At 38.6% G+C, this 22,188-nt stretch overlaps 1 protein-coding gene across 1 annotated transcript in view; it reads left to right on the plus strand.

Moving 5' to 3' along the window:
• The first annotated feature begins 4,693 nt into the window (after positions 1–4,693).
• Positions 4,694–22,188, plus strand: part of satb2 (SATB homeobox 2) — a 62,851-nt gene continuing 45,356 nt past the window's right edge. Inside the window, exons 1-2 of the mRNA XM_047371638.1 lie at positions 4,694–5,239; positions 21,035–21,250. Of these exons, the coding sequence (XP_047227594.1) occupies positions 21,079–21,250 (172 nt within the window). The 5' untranslated portion in view covers positions 4,694–5,239; positions 21,035–21,078. The remainder of the gene's footprint in view (positions 5,240–21,034; positions 21,251–22,188) is intronic.

Below are 22,188 nucleotides of genomic sequence, written 5' to 3' on the forward strand. Positions count from 1 at the left end.
TATTGAAACTTTCTTTTTAATTAGTGCTGATATATAGCAAGATAAATCATCACTGACAGCCTAAGTAGAAAATGCACAACATTGTATTATTATTATTAATATTTATTATAATTATTGCAATTTATCATTATTATTATAACAAGCCTATCACCAATAATAATAATGTGCATTTTAGTTCTACAATTATTGTTAATAAACGTCCACGTGTTTCTGAGTTTCTTGGTAATTGATAGTCTGGGTTCTTGTACCCGGTTTTCTCTGCCCTCTGCGTGTGTGGAAATGAATGGCATGAACTTGTCCTTCTAGCTTACTTATTGAACTTTGTGACTAAATGAGTTTTTAATAAATAAAAAAAGATCACAGTAGAGGGTCAGAGGTGACTTGGGGATGTTACGGACATGTTACAAAGCTGAATTTGATTTTGATATTTTCGTTTCCCTCGACCAGGCATGATTTGTTTTAACGGGAATAAATTACCTAATGTTTGTATTTAGGAATAAAAGGCCTCAGAAGGAGTCTACGTCTTTCTGATGCGTCTTCATCGCCACATTCTGTTTTCATGGTCTTTAATATTTCAACAATCCTGCCAGGAATATACTTTATTTCTTTAACTGAACCTGATTTCATTTTGCTGTTTAGCGCGTTCAGATTTCCACGCCACACACTTTCTGTTTTCCGATTATCTCCCAGAATCCCAGCAGTCCCGGCGACCATTTACATCCACCTTCTGGAGCAAACTTCTCCCACTCTAACTGAAATACTGAGCGAGTCTGAGACGCAGCTTAGCTCCACTTGGGCCTGCTCCTCTGCAGCTTCAGTCTCTTCCTGCTCACCACACAGCCGCGCTGTTTGCACAAATGATGCCACCAGTTTCATCTAACCAGGTGACCGGGAGACCCAGCCGGAGCATGCACTTTAATCAGAGGAGCTGCACAAAAAACACCCAGAAATGAAAGGTTGTCATTAATTGTTTAAAAATGATTTATTCCGCATCAGTTCTGCTCCAGGCTTCAACTAAGTGCGCTTCCTTCTTAACGCTTCATTTTACTTGATCCAAGCCAGGCGCATTTTCCCCAAATGGTCCCGCTGAGTTGTTCAATTTAAAATGAGCATTGTGCCGAAGGTCTGCTCTGTGGAAAATCATAGGTTTTTTTTTTCTATGAATCTGCTCTTTAAAATAAAATCCTGTTATTACTCTGTTTTTACTCCCCGGCAGTGGTGCAGGACTGATGGGGTTACGGGCGGTCAGCGGAGGCCTTACCTGCGCCACAAGCGTGTTCCTCTGCGCATTAATGAGTCTCCGATCACTGGGATTTTTGCCTCAGAATCAGTCTTGTGCAGCCTGTTTTAGGGATCAATATTTCATCCTGGCTCGCTTTGCCGTGGGAATTTGCACGCTTTGAGTGGATAGATCCCCAAGAAGTGGAAAATAAGACAGAGGGAGGGAGGATAGAAGGAGAGGCTTCAATAATTTACAGCAGAATGTTTCTGCGCAACAGGATGATTTCTTTTCTTTGTTTGCGCAACAAAACAGCCTCTAAATCAAATTCGGCAAACTAGAACTCTGCAAAGTGTTTTACAGTATTTTGCTTCAGCGTATGTTCTGACCCGAGACATGTTTTACCTTCAGAGTTGGACTCAATTTACTCGAATCTTTCTTGTCTAATCTGCAGCTGGTATTCATCCAATAATAATAAGATATGGCTAAACGACTACTACTAATAATAATACTAACAATAGCAGCAACAATAAAGTGAATTCACCTGATTGTTTTAATGATTTGTGGGACAACAGAAATATTCAGAGAAATTAAACACAAAAGCGCATATGTTTCCAGTTGCGCCATAACTGACAATTTGTGGCTTTTATATAAAGCAGCGTCGTTTAAAGAAAAGCGAAAAAGCTTTTGCGTTTCTATGTGTTTCCACGGCGTCAGATTATCCTTTATATTAGGCTCTTTACGGACGGATCAACATCTCCATCAGTTAGTTTCATTTAATTCCATTTATCGCATATATGTCAGAATAATAGTTAATGTGGCGCACAGCCGCGCTGAGATCCGCTCCACAGCTTCTCTAACAGGTCTGCGCAGCCTCTGTGAACGAAGTGACCCCGCGGCGTTTCGCGCGCTGTGATAATAAATCCCACTTAGACGTTTTTAATTTTTTAAATTTTACGCATAGTCACGGATGTTATGAAAATGCAGTCCCTATTTGCTGAAAACACTCCTGCAGGATATCTTTGTCCTACAGCCGGTCCAACACAGATGCAAACTATGCTAGAGTAAAGCTCCCCTTTCCAGTTGGAAGCCCCCAAGAGAGCTTTGATTGTTACAGAACTTAGATCTTAAAACTTTATATTAGTCATGAAGTGAATGAAGAACGAAACGGCTTTTAAATTAAATTTGCTCTGATGTTGTTGGAATTTAATTTTTTTTTCAAACACCTGTTTGAATTTAAAATCCCAGTTTTCTTAAGATTATAAATTTACTAGTTCTAATTTTCATCCCAGCTCAGAAAAGCCTTTAAAGATTGATGCTACAAGCTGAATTGTTTCAGTTGTTTTTGATACTTCATGCATTCTGTAACTGATATAAATACATCTTAACGTATAACTGCCAATTTTTCTTAGCTTTCTGGAGTTTGTATTTAAATGTTGTGCAGTCCATCTGCTGTAAGAACCAAACACTTTTTTACAAGCTTTTGTTTATGTAATAAATAAAGTAAAGCGACTGATGCGATTAGTAAATCAAAATACATAATGTCATACAGTCAGGTTTGAGTAAGTTGGATCGCTAGATTGAAACTAGCAACATTTATGTTTTGTATAAATATCTTTCTTTTTTGTCTTTCACAGTGTCTCGTATTAAGTCCAAGCCCCGCCCTCAATACTTGTGTGAGCTAGAAAAAACATTCTGCACAAGATCAAGATTTGTTTTTTTATTTAAGTTCCATCAAAGCAACACACCTGAGTAAAACTCTGGAAATTCAGCTCTGTTTTTTCCTTTTAGTGTGTTTGTGATGCTGTGGTCTTTCGCTGGCGATGAGTCCAACATCAATTTCTGCTCAGGGCCCCTAACGACCTAGGGCCGGCTCTGACTATATGGAAATATAAGCCCTTTAAAACTCTAATAATGTGCTCCATGTTAGAAAAACTTCGTTAACCTGAAAAACATGCAGGCATTATTCATGTAAAAGTCTTTTTATTCCATTTGCAACATCACAACAAATGACAGAAACTGTTTCGCTCTGGGAAAACACTCCCTGTAGCAGCACTCGGTGGCATCTGACCTTCTCAGGCTTCCTTATCTATTAGACACAAGCACTGTGACATCTGTCTATCACCCCACAGGTTTATGATTAACACCACTGCGCATCTGATATGGACACAGTGAGGAGGGAGAGGGAGGGAGCTCATCCTGGACTTATTATTAGGCTACTTATTAACACGCATCAGAACATGGACTTCAGTTTGTGCCTGTTGGATGAGACTGAAAGAAGCTGCAATGCAGATACCAGAAAGACAAGTTCCTGCTGTGAGGCATAGAAAACCCCAAGAAGTTTATTTGTTCTCTAAGGCCAAGGTGTCTGCTGGTTTGTTCGCATGTGACAAGAAATTTAGAAAACGGTAACAGGACAAAGAGCTGTGCCGGTCCCAGAATGTATGGGACCCTAAGCAGAATTTGATCGAGGCCCCTAATTGAAGTTTACATTTTCTAATTTAAAATTCAACCGAAAATAAATTTTGGAGACAAAGTTAAGTCTCAAACTTCCTCATTTGGTCAGGTGATCTGAAATAGTGCAGTGTTTAAATGCACACTCAGCAGATTTAGGAAGCACGAATTATTATTAATTAATTAAATTTGACTCAAACACAAGCATCAGTAGAAACAATTAAACTAGCAACAAAACATTGTTACTGTTAACATTTTAACTTAATTTTTTTTAAACCCATCCCCAACTCTACAGAGCCAGCCCAAAGGGTAAGCAAACTGAGGGGATGCAATGGTCCCCCGGGCCAGTAGGGGGACCCTAAGATCATTTGACCTCTCTCAAAGAAAATAGATGTCAAAATTAAAACAATTTCAAATTCTTTAAAATTGAATTTGTTATTTTATGTAAGATTGAAATGATCACACGCAGGAAATTGTTTATAGTACAATAGTTATGTTAATAGTCATAGGTTAATGATGGGGTTGTAGGCATTTCCTCTGCGTTCCATATCATGGGCACATGCAGTATAATTACTGAATGCATGACAACAGGCCCCTGTGTCCTGACTCCACTGATTCTGCATTGAAACTCTGTACTTCAGACTGTAGTCAGACCGGATTTTCTCCAAAGGTGATTTATTCTCTTTTTAAGGAGTAAATAAAACACTAGTACTACTCTGAATTTCAAGTTTTGAGATCTATAACCTGTGTGAGAGCACAAGTGCTCTTGAGGGCCCCCTGTTGACCGGCAGGCCATAAGCAGCATAGTTCGATTATGCTTTGGGCTGAGTCTGCGGCGCAGGATGTCCCGCGGGTCACGACCCTCTGCTGATCCGGATCAGCAGAGTTCCTCTGGTCACTTCCAGTAGAGATCCGGCCCATTGAACCCAGCCGTGGCTCCTATTGGCTCCTTCCCTCCCTCTGCCCGTCTCTCCTCCCCTCTCTCCTCCCTCTCTCAGTCTGTGCAGCCGTCAGCGCAGGGACGATTGAACGTGACAGTATGATTAGAAAGCGCTCCTCTGCGCCGCTGCACAGCTGGAACTCAGACGCTGCTGTTTTTTACTTTTCGCTCAGGTTTGGGTTGTGTTCTTCATGTCGGATTGACCGCGTTCTTTTCCTCCTTTTTGCGCCTTCTGTCTGTTTCTGTCTTTCTTTTCGAGGATGAAGACGTGAACCCAGTCAAGAGCACCCTGGAGACGCAGAGAGGGACGGCGGGAGGAAAAAAAAAGTAATAGAAAACATCCAGAACGCACAGTCCGATCCGCAGACCACCCCGGCAGCTGCTTTTGAACACTCATCCTCCGGCCAACACGCCACTTTGCACACACCGCGCTGCTTTGCGCACAATCCGCACAAGCCGAGAAGCCAACTTTTTCTTTCACTCCGGATCTTCTGCTCCGAGTTCAGATCTGGTTCGACAACTGCAGGACCCGGACCCGAACCAAGGTCCAGCCCTGGATTCACTACTGCTGATCAATGGACAGAGCCTCTTCGGCGGGCAGCAGCGCTACAGACACGCCGTAAACAGTGAGTGCAGAATACACTCACACACTTTCACACACTTTCACACACATACACAGAACGTTTGAGGACACCTGGTAGTAAAGGTGACTAAATAAAGAGAGCAAAAATTAGACTTAATTCCAATTAGACTCACTGCTGCTATTATTAAAAACCTGAATCCTTAGTAAAACTTATAGTTTAAACTTCCTGTTATTTATGGGTTTGATTTACCGTCATTTAAACTGGAAACTTGAACCGACTTCGATTATCTCATTCAATACCTCGGTTCAACCCTTCATTTTAGTTAAAAGTTTTTATCATATCTCATAGAATTGTCATTAATATATATATATATATATACATTTTATATCTAAATGTTATATATATATATATAACATTTAGATAAAAAATGTATATATATATATATATATATATATATATATATATATTATATATATATATATATAACATTTATATATATATACATATATATATAAAATATATGTATATATATATATATATATATATATATATATATATAACATCTAGATATAAAATGTATATATATATATAACATTTATATATATATACATATATATATAAAATATATGTATATATATATATATATATATATATATATATATATATATATATATAAAATATATGTAATTTATAATACTTTAACACTGGTGACGGATTAAATTACAATCCATTTTAAAATGCGTCACTTTGTCACTTTTTAACTTCCGCAAGAAAAACAATTAATGACCAATTACTGCGAGAGGAGTCAATGATTACTTTGCGCAGGTTTTTGTATCATTTTGTCCCTTTTCATTGGATCAACATTGGAAACTGAGCTAAATATACCGAATATTTTGCAGGAAACAGCAAAGATACAGGCCTTATTCGGACTGCTTCATGAGCTGCGGTGCGTTCAGGCTAAAAAAACAAAAACAAAACTAAAACAAAAAGAGGAGGATTGTGGAAACGAGGCGGCGGAGTGTGAGGCTGGAAGGCCACACATGAGAAGCAGTCCTGCTGCAGACCGTCCTGTCAGGAGCAATCCTCTGTCCCTCTGCTCAACGCAAAACTTTAATTTATAAAATCGTCTCCGCTCAATATGTTTGCATTTTAGCCTTTTATTTATTTATATGTTTGCGTAAAGCTCAGATGTTATTTGCGTTAGAGAGAAATTAAGATGCGTTTTTTACGCTTCTTTCAGCCGCATATTTCTCTTTGTGCTTCTTTGAGATTTCGATGCTCTCACACAGGTGATATTTAAAGGGGAGCTTTTTCGCACCGGCAGCAGGCAAAGCTGAATCATAAGACGAATTGTTGCGCATTATTTCTTTAGAAGCGCATTAAATTATTCTATAACTATGTCCCTGTCATGAGGCAGGATTTCTGTAAATGTTTTAATTTCTCTCTTACGGGTTTTGTCTGCTTGGTGTCAAAAGCTAAATTCCATAACCGCGTGGAGAACCAGATTGGTCTCGGTCGGTGTGATGGGAGGCGTCGGTCCAACTTTCCTGGCTTATAATGGCGCAGGCAAAGCGTCCAGAAGAACAGTGGCAGGCTTTGGCTTCTTTTTGGCACCGACTGGACTGTGAAGGTCTTGCGTGTGTGTGAGGGTCAGATCGGCCCTGCTCACATGTAGCCGACTTTAACAAGCCTGATCTGACTCATTTTGCTTTATGATCGCCATTATGAGCCCAGATTTCTGCAGCCACGACAAATCACAATGACTTCCTTTTATTTCTCCATATGAAGGCAGCTGTTACTGTTGGTGCAGAACATCAGCGATGCACCCTCTGCTTTTACTCAGGGCCAGTCTGTTAGTTCCTGGAATTACTGGCTGTGCAAATGATTCCCCAAATGAATACAATTCCGAAATAGATTTTAAAACGTCCAGGTACACACACATCCATTCCTGGATCAGACTCGTTGTAATTCCGGGGCTGGTTGTCACACTTTTTTATTCCCGCATGAATTATTCATCCTTCAATAACGTCCAGTCAAAGCTTAAGGTGCTGCCTCTAAATGGGAAAGTTTGACATATGCCCCCGACTAATAAAAACCAATTGTTTGAATTGCTGTCAGTTTAACCGTTAAAATATACATAAATAAATACGTTTATCTCCAACCAATTTTTAAAATCTAGTTACTCATCACAATTAGTTAAATTTAGCTCATTTTTAAGATGACTTAGCTCATGTGGTTTATCCCCCACGATAAAAACAAACAGAATTGGTTTGTGATTAATGTATTCAACGTTAGTAAAACATTTCTAACTGTATTCTAACAAGGAGTAAACCTTTCCCAGACAGACATGGCTAAGATGTACTGGTCACTGGCAGGGACTGCCTCATAGGAACGAAGCTATGCTTAGCATGTTTGACTTAAGCGTTACTGCTGCTGCTAAACTATAGCTGAAGCTGGATCCAAACTGTGCTGATACGGTCATTCATAACAGAAAGCCATCTGAACATAAAACCTTTCTGTTCTCCACTGGACCCCGCACATGAGAAAAACAAACCGTCATCTAAGTTAGGATTAAACCTACTTGTTTTTCCTGCCAAAATCAAAATGTTATTTATTATTTAACTTGACTATTACAAACTAATAAGCTTTATTCAAACTGAAATAAATGTATTAGTATTAGCAATATTTAATACCCTCCAAAATCTAGTTTTACAGTACACATGTATGTACGCAGGAATTAAGTTTAAAGTTGCTTTTCCTTTTAAAAACACATTTTTAATCAAATGTTTAGATGGAGACGATATGTTTAGTAAAGCATCTCAACTGAAGCAGTTTGTCCTTCAAACATGATTCTAAAGCTGTGATATGTTTTGGAAATTCTTTAGCATTATTCCATGGATGAGCAATGAAATTGTGTGAATTTAAGGAATTAACAGGACTTTAAATATGCAGCTTTTATTAAGGTCACAAAACTAGCTGAGAACAGACTCCATGTTCCATGAAGGTTTTACTTAATCCACACGAGTGACGAGCAGATCTACTGAGCTCTTTCCTAACAATTTAAGATATCTACTTCAAGGCTTAAGTTTGTAAGTTCTGATTAAAATTAATTCTGTGTCAAGCGAAAGATTTTACAGTTATAATCATTTCATGTCTGCTTTTATATTCTGATCCTTCTGTGTGAGAATCTCTGCTGTTTTACTATCTGTTGTTGTGCCAGTTGAAGTTCTCTGCTCCATCCATATAAAACAATTAGCCTTTAAGACCTCCACTACCTAAACACTGAAACTGGAAATGCTGGAATAACTGGAAAAGATGGGAAACTAAACATGGAGTTTTTGACCATTTTTATGTCTGTTTTTTTATTATTGTTCAAAATATTTTCATGTTATATAATATGTTCATAATATTTTATAAAAGAAGCAATTTATCTTCTTATTTTTCATGTAGCTGAGGAGAAAGTTGAAATATGATTTTCCCCCAACTGTAATTAATCATATGTTTACAGCTGGCAAGCAAAAATATTGGGCAGGAAACATGAAATTGTGATTTAATTATTAAATATTGTGGTGACAGAACTGACAGAAATTAATCCAGATTGTCTTGGTTTTAGTGATCGTGTTGCTGACTAAATATTGCATCCAAGCAGTCCTTTTTGATTGCAGTATTGTTCATACTGATATTGTGATTCGATATGTTGTCTAGAAGTGTTTCCCTCTCTGTCAGCTCGCTGGTAATGGTTGGAGGTGGGACACTGATCTGCTCCTGTTGTATGTAGAAGGCCCAGTTTTCAGCACCAGAACAGTTTGTAGGTGATGTTTGACTCAGGGATGAAATATTCTTCGTTTTAATGATTACTACGACAAATGATCTACTATTAGTAAAACAGCATTAAAATGGAAATTACCATTAAAACCAAATGTGATGACTGTTGAAGGCAGCGTCTGAGGTGGTCTTTTAAACAGGAGCATTTGTATCAGACTACGCCAAAGATATTCACCGTGACATTGCTTAATACTGGGCACATGTCAAATAAGTTAATATGTAATATAATACTAATCAACTATTACTATTAATAACTCTTAGAGAATTACCTGTTTTAAACAACAACACATTTAAACAAAACTGTGATGATACTGATAACTGTAATATATTTTCTCATAGATCCTAATTCCAATCATTACATACCCAGTCTGACGTCAGTGCTTTTTATGTGACAAAAGGAACAACTGGAAAGACTGTAAGAATTAATTTTACTGAAGCTGGGTTGTTTAGGTCTGCATTCACCTCTTTAAAAAAGTCGACCCCTCCCATTGTTGAGTTTATATAATTTGCACCCTCTGTGTGTGTGTGTATGTGTCTGTATGCATTTGTGGTGTGACACATGTGAGATCATGTGCTGATTGGTGTGTTCAAGGCCATGTGTGTATCCTCGGGCCGGAAGGTCGAGGTCACGCACGCTCGCTCGCTTTTATTTTCACCTTATCAAACAAGGTGTTTACATGAGAGCCTTAAGCGTTTCTCCCCTGGTCTTCTCACAGACACAGTTTCACATCAGAAAGCCTTGAACAGCAAATTCTACAGCAGTTTAACAGCAGTGTTTCCTTCCAATTTCAGCAGGTCAAATAAAATCATTCTTCTTGCTGAGCAACGTGTTGCTTTGAGCCTTTAAAGAACAGTCCTGTCTTTTGGTGCATGTGTAGAAATAAATGTCATGCATACCCCAGAAACACACCAGTTCCTTTCTATATAAGTTGGTAAACCAGATCCAAAGCCCAGGAAAAATGTTATGTTCAGGATTCTGTGTTCTAGTTAAACCAAATTAAATGCAGTATCTCCTGATGTTGGTGCAATCCATTTTGTTTTGTGCATCCCTTTCTTTCTCCTTGTCTAGATGAGTCTAAACATTTAGGAGGGAAAATAAAAGTTTTGAGTGTTAAGGATAATTCTTGCTGCCAGAGAAGTCAATTAACAGAAATATTTCTGTTAAAAGTGAAACAGTCAAAGTTTGAGTGTCCCTCTGGTCCCTCTGCATGCTGGAATTATTCAAATCATGACACTGACTTTACTAGAAAGGTGGTGGTGGTGGGGGGGGGGCTGCAGTTGTCTGTTCTCCTTGAATACTTTGCCGGCTCCTTGTGTACACGTGCACGCCCTGCACGCATGCTCATCAGACAGCAGGACTCTTAATATCGGTGCCATTGTTTTATCTGTGCTGCAAGCCACGCATTAACCAATAGTCTGATAGCCCCGCTATAAAACCTGATGTAGAACAGGGAAGAGAGGCCGTATCTCAGGACATTTCCCTAGAGGTGACGCCTCCCCCTCCCCCGCTATCAGCGCTAATAACGCTCCGTCTCTGCCTGGTTTGCATGAGGACAGCAGGAGAGACCGTTAGCAAGACGGGGCAGCTGGAGAGGCGTGGAGGTGTTTAGCTCTGGGGAGTGGGGGTCAGAGGTCAGTTTTTCTCAAACTTTCATTAGTTTTATACCTGCAAAAGGGCCCAACTTCTCCTTAATGGGTGTCAGCGCAAGGTGTGTGTGTGTGTGTGTCTGTGTGCTGGAGCGTGTTCTGGCCTTTGCTTCCTGTATGCTTCACAGCGGGACTGCCTTGAGGCTGTCTTTGAGAGGGGACCTTCTGATTGGTCTGTTTTTAGCTGTATTTTGACGATTTGGTCCCATCAGAGAAGAGTTTTTCTCATAAACTTGGGAAAACAGTGAGCAGAGCTCAAAGGACGGAGTTTAGGCTGTCCGTGAATTATATGTCGCCTGAGTGTGTGTGTTTATGCCTCTGAGCAGAACATATATTTTATAGGTGTGTTTGTTGATTTGTCTTTTGGTGTGTCCACATTTTGTTTTACATATCCCATTTTCGGCTCTTGGTGTGTCAGTGCTTCTCATGGAAACACAAGAAGTGAACTGAATGGGCGATCCACAGGCAGAAAAGCTCCACCTGAGGACACAGTCTCATTCTGCTGGAACACTACAACAAAACAAAGTCCTGGTAGCTGTATGGGGCCTTAAGCAGACTTTTATTTGGGGTCTCATTTCCAGCTAAGTCAAAAGCAATTATTACACAGTTGGCAAAGTCAGGGAGGATGAGTGCAGTCTGATGTTTTATTCACTTGCAACAAGGCATGGACCGGTTACTAAAGTCAAACTATACCAGGGTTTGAAGAATTCTACGGTATCATTTCCAGTCCTTTTAAAGAGATGTGAGAGAAAGTGTCAGTGTAACCGGAGAGGGCTGCGCTGCCCATCCCCCACATGTTGCTGCGCGCTGCATACCCATAAAAAGGTTGCTAGATGTTTTCCTTGCTTACAAAAAAGACAAATATGGCTGCTTCCTAGTAACAGCCACAGTGGTTAAACTAATTACTCTTATTAGACGGATAGTTCATATCTTTTAAAGTGAGGTTCACCTCTGTCCAGCAGGAGGAACAAAGCATTTGTAAAGTTTGATTGTTGCTCAGGCCGGCTCTGCCTGACAGCCCCTTCAGGAGCAATAAAATGCTGTGACCCCTTCCTTATCAAACCCATATTACGCACGGTCTCCACAAAAGACGTTAAACAGCTCCACTTATCGCCTGTTTATTAACTCCCCTCACTATCACACACCTTATGATTATTACGGACATGATAGCCATCTGAGTATCTGAGCCCTGTTGTCAAATGCACTGTTTTAATAGCAGTGTGGTGTGTTTACATGTGATGCACCACATACCATCCACCAGTCTTTGGGTACAGTCTCCAGAACAATGCGTCATTATTGCTCAACACACCAATAATAGATAAAACAGATGGCATTTATCAGTGTGAAAAATGTTATGTTTATGCCATATTCCCTCACACTCAGCTCCCAGAGTTAGGTTTCCATTTTGAGAACCACTAAAACATCTTTGTAAAGGAATAGGAAAACACATGAAATAGATTTGCTTTTTCTCACAGTGAAGTGCTATTAGTTACTGTATCAAATATTATGAAAGCCTTAGCAGCAGTTAGACGTGTTCATCCACTCATCCTGAGCATGAATGCCACGATAATTTGAGGATTCTGATATTTAATTGAAAGATTCTTTTTTCACATTGGAATGATTTCACAACAAATTGCTTTATTGAATTTTATAAACAAGAATTGGATAAATAAGGTTAAAATTACAGATAATTTCTCTAAACCACACATTAACAAAATTACACATACAGGCTCAAATATATCCTAACATCCCCATTAGTATTTGGATAATTTCCCTTAGCAAATAGTTTCTGTAGCCACTCACAACCTTAATGTGTCTTTCTTGATGATCTTTTGACCACTCTTAGACATACAACTGGTAAAGTTAATTTAAATTGTTTCTTTTCTTGGCCGGGCTGTTGAGTATTGTCCACAGATTTTCAATGTGGTTCCAGATGTTCCAGAAGATTAATTTTCTCCTGCTTTATCTATTAGAGAGCTAATAAAATGACATCGTTTTCCTGTTAGAACCCCAACAGTGTTCATGTTTCAACCATCTAGTTATTGATTTGGGGTGAAGCTGAAAGATTTGAAGGAATTTCTTTTTTTTTATTATTCTATCCGCTCTGTGCAATACCAATAACCAAGGAAACAGCCCCGCAGCATTATACCACCACACCATTCTTCACAGATGAACCTTTTTTTTTTCACTTGTACAGTCTTTGTTCTTGTCATTGGTGACCAAAATGCTCTGTCTCGTCTGATCATAAGACTGTTTCCCAGAAGGTATTTGGCTTGTCCATATGGGCAGTGACAGATTTCAGCCAAGCTTTAACCTGTCTGTTTTGGAGCAGAGGCCTTCTTCATCATCAGTCAGTCCCATCTCAGTCCATTTAATTTAATTTGACTAACTTTACTGTGAAAAGAGACACTGGTGTTAATGCCAGGCATAAACTGGGATGAACTGGCATGAAATGGCAAGAACTGGCATGAGCTGGCAGCTTTCAGTTCATGCCAGGCTAGAATCTTTGAGGTTCTTGAGTTGTTCCTGCAGATCCTTACCAATTTCCTTTCATCTGCAGGTGACAGTTTGGATCAGACAGCTGAAACTTATGATTGATGGTTGTAACTGTGGAGCCATTAGGGTGTTCCAAAGGACAATTATCCCAATCACACATCAAAACTGGTTTTGCAATGGATAGAGCAGACTAACATTAAGCATGAAAAGAGAAGACTGCACACTTATAATGGATGGGAAGAAGAAAAATCACAATTTTATTAACTGTAAAAATAAAAACAAATACTGTACACTATAGACACACATTAGGGAGGGAAATCTTTTTAACAATAATCTAGTTAAGCATCATAAAACCTTTATTAATTAGTCTGTGGAGAGTATTTTTGTTTTTCAAAATAAGAGCAAAAAGGTTTCCAACAAAAAAAAAAAAACATTAAGCAGTATAATAGTAAGTAACATGTCTGTTCTATTTCTTAAGAAGTTCTCACAAATCACTGAATATTTTCCAATTAAAAGCAGTTCTGGCCTCTTCTCCACACATGCTCTCTGGCAGTTTCTATTTGCATGTGAACATGTGAGCTAAAATATTGTCTGAATAATGGAATTCATTTAATCAAAATACCAAAATGCAGAAAGGTTTGTCACTTCTCAGAACAGTGTTTTTGAACAAACCTGATGCATTGCTGATGCATTGACTCAAGTGTTTGCAACAAGCAGCCAAAGTTGTCAGACTGATCAAAATAAATGTAAAAATAAATAAATCTGTCCACACTGAAACTGAGCAGTCCATCTCTACATCAGCTGAAAGTTATACTGCCCCCTGCTGGACTCAACAAACTTTCCAACGTAAACAGAATGCACATAAGTAATTGTTTCCTCTTTGCACACCACAGATCTGGATTGTGGAGGTAAAAACATAAACATATGGTCTAAGAGTTTGTTTCACTTATCAGTTTGTAAAAACTGAAAATCTGCATGGATTAAAATCGTAAAAACTTCAGCTGTAACTCAGGACAACAGACTCAAAGACAGATTTAAAGTATACATCATAAATTCCTAAATCAGCGTCAGTATTAGTCTTCCTCCTGAACTTAAAACGTTTAAAACAATGGAAAGTCATTTTATCACATTTTGTTTGTTTAAATAAACACATCTTCATTTTTCTTGCTCCTTTACTCATACAAATGAAAATTGCCTGGACCTTTGCTGCAGGGATCAGGAAGAACCAAAATGGTGCTCTAATAATAATAACAATACACAACAGAGCTGATAACAAGGTTACAGTTTGTCTGTTTGTAGTTTACCTAAAAATACCCAGATCCTTTTTAGGCCTTACTGAAACATTATTATGCACATCAATGGGTCTTGTTACATGTAAACAGGCAACAGAGGTTATTTAATATGTTGTGAAAACTAACAAAGTGTAAAACATTCTTTACAAATCCAGATGATCAGTCAACAACTTTTCAAAGTCTCTGTCATTTATCATTACCCCCGAAGACCATCTGACAATATTTCATTTCTCTTTTGATAATAATCACTAAGTAGAACACTCAGAAGAAATGGTACGGTTTGGATGATGAGTAAAAGGGGCTCTGGTCTGGCTGATGCTTATCTAACGTGTATAACGATCTATGTATTTGTGTGTGCAAATAGCTGATATGATTTAAAATGTAATAGAACTTTTAGCAAGAGATTCTTTAAATCATGTAATCAGGAGTGACAGTGGGCCAGTGTATAACCTAAAGACTTCAGGTCTGACAGCTGATGTGCTGCTTGTGCATATGTTTCTGTTAAATGATATGCTTCGTTTGTTAGCCACTGAGGTTCTTAAACGGTGGGTTGTTAAATACTTGACTTGGACCTAGGAAAAATAATTTGTGAACATCTCTGCCTTGAAAAAAGCATCTTCATCAAGAAACAGTAGCAGTGATGGCAACATTATGCTTTTCTTCAGCAGGGACTGTTCAGGTGATCAGAGTGGATGGCAAGATGAACCTTTCAGATTCTGCTAAAGACTTGAGACTGAGGCTGCAACTCATTGTCAAACTGAACAGCCTAAACTTTCCCTAAACAGCTACCATTCAGTGGTTTAGATCACATGTTCATGTGTTGGAATGGCCTAGTTAAAGTCCAGAGCTAAATCCAACTATCAGTATGTGGCAAGAGTTAAACATTGATATTCACAGATGGTCTCCATCCAGTTTGAATGAGCTTGAGCTCTTTTGCAAAGAGAGACAACCCCCAGAAGACTTACTGTAACTGCAGCCAAAGGTGGTTCTACAAAGTATTGACACTGGTGGGCGGAATGCTGACACACAGCACACCTTAATAGATCTGAAAAATAAAAAGTATGTATCATTTTCTTCTACTTCACAATGAGGCTATACTTTTTGTTGGTCTGCCGCCCAAAATCACAATAAATATCACTAACGTTTGTGGCTGAAACATGACAAAATGTGAGAAAGTTGAATATGAATTGTTTGACAAGCCACAGTTTATCTGTGCGACTCACATTCCAGGTACTTGCCACGAAGACCGCCTGGCCTCATGCAAACCTAAAATACGACCTGTAATGCTGTCCAATGTGACAACAAGGTGTTGTCTGTGAAGGTGGAAGCACAAGAAGCAGAGATATACCAAGGACTCAAAGAAGAATGACAGAAGTTGTAGAAAGTCAGTGTGTCTGTGGTGCCAGTGGTCACTGCAGCAGGCCTGGGATACAGCCGGGATGGTGTGTAGATTCCCTAACCCTATATAGAAATCTAATGCAGTGACCGTTTTTCTAAATTTCTTTTGATCATGTTTCTTCTCAATCTCAAGAATTGAAGTCTTCTGACCTCCTGACATTTGCTCACATTCAGGCGGAGCGTCTTATCTCTTAGATTTGCCCCCAAAAACAACATCAACAAAAAATGCTGCTTGATATCTTCTGGATCAAATACCACATGAAGTGTAATAGAAGCAGGATGTGCGTAGAGATGAAGTAGATGCTAGGAATAGGTGGGTGTGTGTGTTAGTGTTCCAGGCGAGATGAGAAGATGTCAACAAAGCCTGGTTCTGATGGCTATCATCAGCAGCTGAAGCAGGACTGGACCTGCTGCTGATATCGTCGGATTCTTTGGAGGATTATTTGAAAATAAGAGGCTGGATCGGGGCATTAAATCAGTTACAATATGAGCGTGAGCCTCCAGGAGAATTAACAGTTTCCCCTGACATGCTATCGTATTTAGCTGCTCTTTATTGCAGCTACAACATTGTCAGCGGTTGGATTTATTTGGTGAGCCTCCCCTTTTTCTCTGGGAGCCTCATATTGTGAATTAGAGCCTCCACTGTAGTCACATTTAAACCTTTTGCTCCCTTGCTCAGCTCAGCTCTTTGAACTTTTTTTTTTTTTTTATTAAACTCTGCCGCCCACATATTTGGCCTCTTTGGCATCCCACACTTTTTAATCATGCCAGAGCTAATGTCTTTTATTTATTGTTCATTTTGACATTTTCCCCAGGCTCCAAGTGCCTCTAAGACCATGAGTTTGTTTACTTTTCTGTGGTGTTTTTCAACTCGGCTGTTGTGGCAGAATATGTGTGTGTGGAAGGTAGATGGACAAATGAGGAGAATAGGGAGGAAGAGAACTGGAAACAGCAAAACAATTCTTAGTTTGCTAGTTAAATTGTGTTCTCACTCAAAATCCACAGATTTTGCCAATTTTCACAAGTTACCCTGTACGAAGTGACACTCTTAACTTGTTTTGTCTATGTTATATTTCTATGTAAATAAAAAAAAAGCATGTAGCTATGAACGTTTGGTTTCAATTTAAGGTAACAAAAAGGCAATGTTTCAATAAGAGAGTGCAAAAAAACGCAAAATTCCTTGTGCTGTCATACTGTGAGATGGTCAGTGCTTGTTTGGAAAGTTACATTTTATTATCAGAAACCAGTAATGAAAACAACAGAGAAAACAAGTGGTTATATGAGTTTTGTTTTATAATATAATACACAGTATGTTAAATTGTAATACAAACTGTTTTTCCTTTTAGTGGTCCAAAATTTCAGTCTTGATTTTCATACAAACAGTATTTTAAAAAACAAATCATTCAAGCCCTTGTTTGATGATATTTTTCAGTCCTGGTTTCTGATTTCAGGACCGCTTGATCTGGCAAAAAGTACACCTTCAGAGTCATGTAAATCATTTTTGGAACCTGCCAAAAATTGCATATGTGGTTGATTTACAGCATATTTAATATTCAAAATGTAGGATTTGAGACTAAAACTTTGACTCGAAAATGTTGAGTTTGAACTCGATTTTTTGAATTGTACGTTTTTATTTGGAGTTTGACTCGGCAGTTGAGTAGAAGGACCTGATACTTTCTTGAGAATATGGTGACTTGGTCCCACAGCTTCCGCCCTTTTTTCAGATATTGCAGAGGGGCTTTTGTTTGAACAGCAGCTGCCCATTTGGCTCCAGTTTGCTGGCACAAGCTACCAGTCAGGCCTGGCAGGGCTGCTAATGACATTACACACATTAGACTTTTGGCTGACTTTTCCTGGAGTACAGTTCTGCAGGTTCCCTGGGACAGTTTACAGCAAGGGGCTTGCTAGACATATTGTCATACTGTAGAACATAATCGGAATTCTAAAAGTCTACTTCATAGTTGTGATCTACATGTGTTGATTTATCATATAAAATCCCAAGAACATTTGTGGTTTTTAACATGACAAAACATGAAAAAGTTTGAAGGGGATGAATAGTTATGAAGTCCCTGTAATGCTGCTGCAGAAAACGAAGTTATAAGAGAAGAAATAATTTAATGGAAATAAAAAAAAGTTAATCAGTTTGGGATTTATGAAAAGGATTTTCTTAGTTTTTAGAAAATATTCTACATCAGTTTGCAGAGTTGCTGCCCTATTAGGGGTTAGAAATGAGCATGTTTGAGGCTTTAGGTTCTTGTCAGAAATCAAAGTAAAAAAACATATTAATGTTATAATTCTTAAAAAAATTAGAATTGTGCTGATTTTATTCTATTCGCCTTATTATTTAATATGTTATGACCATCATTATGATTTTATGGTATTATTTATTATAAATGGTAATAAATCATACAATATTTTTCATTATTATTATCTCATTAATATATCATTATTAAAGGAACAAATTGGTAGTTGATGCTGTTTGTGTCACTACACCACTGCTTAACTGACTTACCTACAACACTTGTATGCTGAACTGATATACAAGGTCACTGATGTCTTCCCCTGTTAGCTGGGGGCCGGAACCTGAAATGTTCAGGAGCCGCTGTTCTGTGTTGTTCTGGGTTCCATTACAAACTGCTGATAAGTTTTTCTTCTGCCTACATTTTTTCAGTACCAAACCAGGGCAGGTTTTTGCTTGGCATTAGTTCCTTCTGTTTTCATTGCTAAAAGCACCGACTCCACCACCGTTAGATTGCTATTATCTTGGTATCAACTATTTGCTGAGCCAGAGCAAAGGACCCCTTTCCTCAGCGGCTGGAGGTGGGCTCATAGAGACCCATTAAAGTGCTGTGAGATCCATGTTTAAAAATTCTGTTATTGAATGGTTTATGTATTTTGTTAAATGCAGAACAATTAGAGCAAAGATGAAAAGTCACTGGAATACATGGGATCATTGTTTTTTGGAGTTATGTAATAAATGCATAATGCTGGGTCACTGTGTTCAGCTGCCTTTATACATGGCAATAGTTTTAGAAAAGCCCAAGGAGCTCTGCCTCCATGTAAAAACTCCTAAATCAGCCTTGTTACTCCACATTAAAGATATCAAAATCTGAAAGACGAAACAGCAGAGATAACCCTGGCAGCACAGCATCAAAACAGCATGGAAAAACAATATTTCATGAATCTATGTAAAATCAAGAGAGAAACACAAAAAGAGCAGACGTGCCTCTATGAACTCTTATTAGTGCGACTGTGGCTCAGTAGGAAGAGTAGTTGTCTTGCAATCGGAAGGTTGTGGGTTCGATTCCAGCTTCCTCCTGCTGTTTGTTGATGTGCCCCTGGGCAAGGCACTTAACCTCAAGTTGCCTATTGATCTGCGTATGAATGTGTGAGCGTTAGTGAGTGCAATTGGGTGAATGTGGCTCTAGTGTGAAGCGCTTTGAGCGGTCTGTATGACTGGAAAGGCGCTATATAAATTCAGGCCATTTTAGTGCAAAGTCCCTGTTAAGTTCTCCTCAGGGAGATAATATTATTGAGGTAGAATTTCTCTAGTTGCTGCAACCAACAAGATGCTAAGTGTTCTGTGTGATGGAACAGAAAAAAAAACCTAAATGTAATATGCTGATAATTAAGAACTGGTTTATTTCCACTGAGTCAAAACAGTTTGATAGTTTTATGCTAGGGAACCTTTGCAAATTAGCATTTTATTTATGGTTAATGTTGAATTCAGAGTTATTAACTTGGTAAGATTTCACAGTTTGATTTCTTCTGATAACTAGACAGAACAGCTGGGGGAAGGATATTCACCATGCAATAGGGCTGCAATTGGGAATGAAAAATATTTGATGGAAATATTCGGACCCAACCAGGCTGCATTTACCTGGATCGAACTCTGTACTGCCCTGAGCTGAGTTTTTGGGTATGAAGTGGCTCTAAATATGCAAAGTGAACTGAATTAATATCCGGTCAATCAGCCTTATAATTTCAAGGAGCACAAAACATTTTCTAAAACTTTACGAGATGTTTTGTTTTTGTTTGTAATTTGCACTAATGCTTGCCTGGGTGTGTGACAGAGATTATATATTGTAAAACGTAATAGGTAGGTAGGTGCATCTTCTGCAAATAAATGATGAATGTTAAAACTCTGTTTGAATCATCCTTACCTTGCCCAAACATGCTCAAAAATAAGAAAAAATAAAACTACAAAAAAGTAGTCTGAAAATGTTAACAAAATAATGCATTCATCATTTCTCAAAGTGACAGCTGTGTTACTTTTTCTGAAGAAAGCCTGCAGAAATGGTAGATACACTTCCCAAACTGATTTAGTGTGTATTTTTTGATAGTTTTGGAATATTTGTTATTCCTCTGACACAAACAAGCTGCTAAGCAAAGATAAAAATTTATGAAATGTTTGGAGCTTCTTTCAGCCATAAATTACTTGGTCTAACAGCCGCACAATGTGCAGAAATGCTTTCACTCTCATACTGTTTCTTATTTTGCTATGTATGTTGGCATGTCCAAAAACATGATTAGGGTTTAAACATGACATATGTGTGTCTTCTTGTATAGCGTGTCCATAATAGGATGAAGGGAGTAAAATAAACATTGTTCTACTGTGTCAGAACAGAGTAAGTTACTTTTGCTGGTGTTGCCATCTCATTTTATTTATTTTTCCATAGATATTATTGCCAATGCTCCTGAAACTGTCTTGCCAAGTGGTTGAATAATTATTCATTGAATTAATTAGAAAATAGGCTAGGCTGCTGTCAGTTAGAGCTAGTCAAAGCATTTGGCATACTGAGACGAGTGAATCTTCATCAGTGAAGATGGAGCCCCTGCAAAGTGTAGCATGAGAATAAGTAATGTTATTTTTGGGTCACTGTTTGCAGACACTTCATAGCAGTGAAGCGTGTTTGTGATACATATGGCATCCATGCCATGATATTCTACTTTGGAATATTAAATAAATATATCCAAAAACAATCTGTGGTGGCCACCATGAGCTTGAAATCAATTTTCATATTTTCCCACGCCATTAAAAAAACTGATATGAAACTGTCTGATGGGATTTCACTTTAATCTGAGTTGTATTTTTGAATGAAATCAAGACTAGAAAAGTCCAGAACATGTTCAATCACTGGATTCCTGATTCTTCCGATTTTATGCTTAACCCCTTCAGACTCTTTCTCTCTGACTGGAGCTCCATTGGGGGTGTGGAGGAGGATGGAGCGAGGAGGGGAAAGTCCTGTCACCCAGGGCAGTCCTGAGCGGAGGGGAGGCAGCCCGGACCTTAGTGGTCTCCCGCCGCCGGGAAAGAAGAGCCGCCTGGAGCTCAACGGGAGCCCTACAGGGCCACGAACTCGCCACAATGGAGCCCCATCGCGTCCACTTGGAGGTAACAATAAAGCTCACAGAGAAATGCAATCAACTTTTATTTACTCTATGTGGAGTTGGATAGAACAGTTAAAAAATGCACTTTAGTTTTTTGCATTAAATATTTGATGTTAGTTACCTGCTAAAAAATGAAATGTGAAACACATGAAGAAGAACTGTCATAAACTAATCAAACACTGTATGATGATTTTTAGATCCTTTCCGTCTGCCGGAAGGTTTTGACAGTGTTTCACTCCAAACACAAAGACAGCCATTGGCTGTGCTGTGAGTCACATGGGCCAAGTTTGGCTCCATGTTCCATGCTGTGTTGCTATGCGAGCCTTGAGCTGTTAATCTATACGTCAGGAGGGAACTGTATAACAGAGGCTTACCAAATGAAGAGATTGCTCCATATAAACAAGATTTATACAAGTCACTCTATGTTATCGATCCCTGCATCAACTATAAAAGTTGTTTCCTCCTTGTGTGCATGTCTGTGCCTACAAGTCTGTGTTGCCATGTCTGTGCAGAAATGTCTCGATCTTTACATTGAAACAGAAATTGCTACAGATCAGAACAAAAGCATGAATTGTTTATGTTTTCAGTGGCCTTTATGGTAATGTTCACGTTTAAGTAAAATATAGAACATTAAAAACAGAAAAATAGAAAGACACAGATTAGTTATTCACCAATATGCATGTGAGATGTCAGCTTGTCTCCATCCAACAACAGTCCCACAGAAATGACTTAGCATATTGTTTAGCTTTATCTGTATTCAGTAAGAAAAGACCTGCAGAGATATCTTATTGGAAGCATTAATGACCTTTCTCATGGCTTTGATATTCAACAGGTTTTCATTTGCAAAGACTTGATCTTTTTCACGATTGTTCAGGGACGTTCAAAAATGGATCACAGGTTCAGTCCTATAAGCTCGTTGGGTCATCGTTGGATTAAATTAAC

Source organism: Girardinichthys multiradiatus, chromosome 7, assembly GCF_021462225.1.
Source record: "Girardinichthys multiradiatus isolate DD_20200921_A chromosome 7, DD_fGirMul_XY1, whole genome shotgun sequence".
In the NCBI taxonomy this organism is placed as follows: Eukaryota; Metazoa; Chordata; class Actinopteri; order Cyprinodontiformes; family Goodeidae; genus Girardinichthys; species Girardinichthys multiradiatus.